At 48.8% G+C, this 4,800-nt stretch overlaps 1 protein-coding gene across 1 annotated transcript in view; it reads left to right on the top strand.

The window, feature by feature from the left end:
- Nucleotides 1-4,800, top strand: part of LOC118427898 (mucin-19-like) — a 10,933-nt gene that overhangs the window by 1,470 nt on the left and 4,663 nt on the right. The window contains exons 2-8 of the mRNA XM_035837860.1: nucleotides 20-810; nucleotides 1,916-2,079; nucleotides 2,618-2,912; nucleotides 3,740-3,891; nucleotides 4,306-4,374; nucleotides 4,481-4,549; nucleotides 4,637-4,705. Coding sequence (XP_035693753.1) covers nucleotides 20-810; nucleotides 1,916-2,079; nucleotides 2,618-2,912; nucleotides 3,740-3,891; nucleotides 4,306-4,374; nucleotides 4,481-4,549; nucleotides 4,637-4,705 — 1,609 coding nt within the window. The remainder of the gene's footprint in view (nucleotides 1-19; nucleotides 811-1,915; nucleotides 2,080-2,617; nucleotides 2,913-3,739; nucleotides 3,892-4,305; nucleotides 4,375-4,480; nucleotides 4,550-4,636; nucleotides 4,706-4,800) is intronic.

Genomic DNA, 4,800 nt, shown 5'->3' with positions numbered 1-4,800 from the left:
CCGCTCCGTACACCGCCAGTAACCGAGACCACGCCCGTTACGAGACAGCGGCAGGGCCTGCACCCGGACCGCAACGCGCAACACGTCCCAGCGGTGCCGTGCCGCATGACACACCGGCAGGAACCGAGACTCACGCCGGTGACGGGACAGAGGCAGCGCCTGCACCCGGACCGCAACACGGGCTACATTCTCTCGGTGCGTGGCCGCTCCACACACCGCCAGTAACCGAGAACACCGACGGTGATGGGCTAGGGGCAGCGCCTGCTCCCGGACCGCAACGCGGGCTATGTTCTCTCTGTGCCTGGCCGCTACACACACCGCCAGTAACCGAGACCAACGCCGGTTACGAGACAGCGGCAGCGCCTGCACCCGGACCGCAACACGGGCTACATTCTCTCGGTGCGTGGCCGCTCCACACACCGCCAGTAACCGAGAACACCGACGGTGACGGGCTAGGGGCAGCGCCTGCTCCCGGACCGCAACGCGGGCTATGTTCTCTCGGTGCCTGGCCGCTACACACACCGCCAGTAACCGAGACCAACGCCGGTTACGAGACAGCGGCAAGGCCTGCACCAGGACCGCAACGCACAACACGTCCCAGCGGTGCCGTGCCGCATGGCACGCCGGCAGGATCCGAGACTCACGCCGGTGACGGGTTAGAGGCAGGGCCTGCTCCCGGACCGCAACACGCGCTACGTTCTCTCGGTGCGTGGCCGCTCCACACACCGCCAGTAACCCAGGCTCCTTCCGGTAACGGCCAAGAGGCAGGGCCCGCTACCGTGGACGGCCCGGATTCTAGTTCGGCTACAGGTTAGTGCGCTGCAAGCTTAAGGTTGCTTTACACATATTCAAGTCCGTATGAGGTCCGTATGGAAGTCGTAGCCTCTAACAGGCTCCACAGGTCACTGGAAACAAAATAATTGAAATTGGATAAACATAGCCAAATAACATGCCTGAGGAGTTAGCTGGTCGCAAACCATACTCTTTGGACAGTTAACTCCTCTGGCATGTTATGTGTCTATATTTGTCCAATTCCTTTCATTTTTCCATCGACCTATGGAGCCTGATAGAGGCCAAGAATTCCATACGGACCTGATATGGACTTCAATAAATATGCATGTGTAAACCCGGGACAAGTTAACACATGTCACGCGCAAACGGAGAACTGTAACTTTCTACGTCGCGTGGAAATCTGAACATATCTGCAAGTATCTAAGCTCCATAAATCAGTTTCTTCTTTGAAACATTGTAGTTTCACATTAGTCCAGGTGATAAGATTCTGGAAACGGTCGGACTTAAATCACTGTGAACTGTCGGAAGGTAGTACATGCTATCTGAAACGTCTGACCATCTCTAATTATCTATCCAGTTTTTTAATCACATGTTATATCTCGTGGCCAGTGTGGTTTTGTTTCCCCACCTTTAGTGCTGCTCGAATGTAAATAGTAGCGTTGGTGTAAGTTATGTATATGTACTTTCATTATCTCCATGAAAAATGAAGATATAGTTTTGGGTGTGTCTGTTTGTCTGTGTGTGTTTCCGGATTTTGTAGCCAGCGTAACTCAAGAACCTCTCAATGGATTACGATGATATTTGGTATGTGGGTAGGTATTAAGAACACAAAGGTCAAGTTCAATTTTGGACCCCCCTGGTATGTGACCTTGGTACCGCAGCAGAAATTCCTTTCTTTTTTCATCTTTTGACTTGGATGTGCTATGGCCTTAATTTTCAGGTGGCAGATAGCATGTGACGGAAAGAATACGTGTTGTATGTTTTTCTTCGGTTTACTTTCCTTTGCTTCCTCATAAACTAGGAATTGATTCATCTCATAAGTTAACATTGGGTTGATATTTCCCTCCACGTTGCCATGGCAACATTTCTTGTAAAAATTCACGCATGCGTATGTGTCTCACAGGCACCTCGAGAGACAAGACCACCGTGGTTGGTCGGGTGTTGCGTCATGTGACGTCATGCCCCCGGCCTGTCTGCCTTGTCGTCACGGCCGTCGCCATGGCAACGCTAATAGCGGCAATCTTCATCTGGATGTACCTCGGCTCCCAGCATGCCACTGGTCACGTGGTATGGAACGAAATCACTTATGAAATCACTTCCTTGCAGAGCCTGTAGTTCTAAAATCTCCATTCTCAATTTTTCTAAAAGGTCTATTGTCTATTTCTATATTCCATATAGATAGTATACTGTATATATATATTGTTAAAACCAACAATAATTGTAAAGATCATGCATAGTTTACAGGCCCCATCCCCGGGTTTAACGTCACCGTCCCCTCCCCACGCACCTGACCGGGTGATGATGATGGTGATGATGATGATGATGATGGTGCTGATGATGATAACAATGGATGAAATCTAACTCCAGTGTTATTAACGTTGTTCTTCAGGTTTGGCTTACCCCTGATGATGATTATGACGATGATGACGATGATGATGGTGATGACGATAATGATGATGGTTGTGGTGACGACGATGATGATGATGATGGTGATGACGATAATGATGATGGTTGTGGTGACGACGATGATGATGATGATGGTGATGACGATGATGATGATGATGATAACGGATGAAATCTAACTCCAGTTTTGTTGTGTCTTCAGATTTGGCTCACTCCTGACTCCGGAGTGGAGGGTACCGGCATGGTGGGTACGGAGATGACGTGGACCGGATCCGGAAGTACCGGCAATGCGGAAGCCACAACAAAGCCGACTGGTAACGGATCCGGAAGTACAGGCACATCGCAAACTACAAATCCGACAGGATCCGGAAATAGCAGTACCAGTACACCGGAAGCTACAAAAATGAGTGGTACCGGATCCGGAAGTGAGAGTACCCGCACACCGGAAGCTACAAAAGCTGCTGCGACCGCCGCAACCACCTACAAGACCACTGTTGGTAAATATCATTGATTTTTTTATGCTTAAGGTAGTGTTTTGCTTTTGCTTTGTAGCATGTTTCAGTTGAGTAAATGTAAGCATAGGGAGAGCCTTGTTCTGACATGTATGGTTTCTTCTCCTATCATGACTTTTTGCTTACTTCTATATAGACAAACTACAAAACACTACAGCCGATAGGGTTATCTTGGGCTGTGATCTCAATACACCCGTTGATTTTGCATACACTTGGCTGGATGCCAGTAATGGACAGTCATAAGAGGAACATGCTTGTCCTCTGCTAGTCTCTACCAAACTAACTACGTTTGCTACGGTATTATAGGATGGATAATTTGCCGGGCGAGTTTTGGCCAAATTCCCGATTTGTTTTTCCTATTAAATCCCTCCGTAGGAAGGCCTGGTGGAGGCTAATGCTCTCCCCACATCTTGGGTCAGTTCACACAGCTTGAGCTGACGTTACATTTTCAAACCGGGGCCCGACTGGGCATCTTTTGGGAACAGAAATGTGTGATATAAAAGACAGCGAACTACACAAGACGTAAAGACAATAGTCATGGGCATAATTTGTGTATATTCTTAAGCATACATTTCTAGTTCTAATATTTTTATTGAAAGATACATGTAATAACACAAATAAAGGGACGAGGACAAAGTGACGGCGGACTCAAGTTGCACCTTATTTTAGCGCCGCCACATATACAACAATTGAAAATAATACATCACGCAGTTATAGTTTCCACTAACATCCCGGCCGGGCCCGGTTAGGGAGGTTCTAGAGGTGGTACATCTACAGACAAATGAATAAATAACTATAAATAATTTTTTCAGCAGCTGCAGGAGACAAAGGTGTCGCCAACGAGACGATCGTGTTCGCCATGCCGGAGCTGTCGGACATGGGGCTCCCCCTGCCGGCTGGCGGCGCAAGTGTATCTGACGGGCAGGAGCTGTTTCTGTCGCTGACCATGGCCAAACGAGTCAAGGTGTGCAAGTGTGCCAGAAATACTCAAATTGTAACATTCTTAATAAGATGTAGGACTTTTCTTTTACACACTACCGTAGCTGACGTTTTTATGCCTGTCAGACATCTGCCCCAGAGCTTCTAACTAGAGTTCAAGCCGATGTAGGGAGCATTTTTGCAGCGAGAACACAATCCAAAACGTGGCTAACCCTAACGAGGTTGATGTTTGTTTGTTTTATAGAAAAGGCTATATCACCGCCCCACTTACAGGTGTACAGCCTGACGGGAGTTCCTCTTCGTGAGTTCCGTACCTTGGACGGGCCGGGCGGATTGCCGATGGTAACACCGGAGGACGTGGCTTTGTTTGTTTGTTTATTTGTTAGTTTGTTTGTTTGTTTGTTTCATACAAAACGGTGACACCACCGTGCCCTTACAGGTGTACAGCCTGACGGGAGTTCCCCTTCGCGACTCCTGTACCTTGGACGGGCCGGGCGGGCTGCCGACAGTAACCCCGGAGGACCTGGCTTTGTTTGTTTGTTTATTTGTTAGTTAGTTAGTTAGTTTGTTTGTTTGTTTTATATAAAGCGGCTACAACACCGCCCCACTTACAGGTGTACAGCCTGACGGGGGTTCCCCTTCGCGACTTCCGTACCGTGGACGAACCGGACGGGCTGGCGAGGGTAACTCCGGAGGACTTGGCTTTGTTTGTTGTTGTTCTTTTTGTTTTTGTTTTATACAAAACGGCTACATCACCGCCCCACTTACAGGTGTACAGCCTGACGGGAGTTCCTCTTCACGACTTCCGTACCGTGGACGGGTCGGACGGGGCGCCGAGGGTAACTCCGGAGGACCTGGCTTTGTTTGTCTGGTCGTACGTAAGTAAGATGGTATTATATAAAGCGGCTACATCACCGGCCCACTTACAGGTGTA

This window comes from Branchiostoma floridae, chromosome 12, assembly GCF_000003815.2.
Source record: "Branchiostoma floridae strain S238N-H82 chromosome 12, Bfl_VNyyK, whole genome shotgun sequence".
Taxonomy (NCBI): Eukaryota; Metazoa; Chordata; class Leptocardii; order Amphioxiformes; family Branchiostomatidae; genus Branchiostoma; species Branchiostoma floridae.
This window is presented reverse-complemented; position numbering and strand designations above follow the sequence as displayed.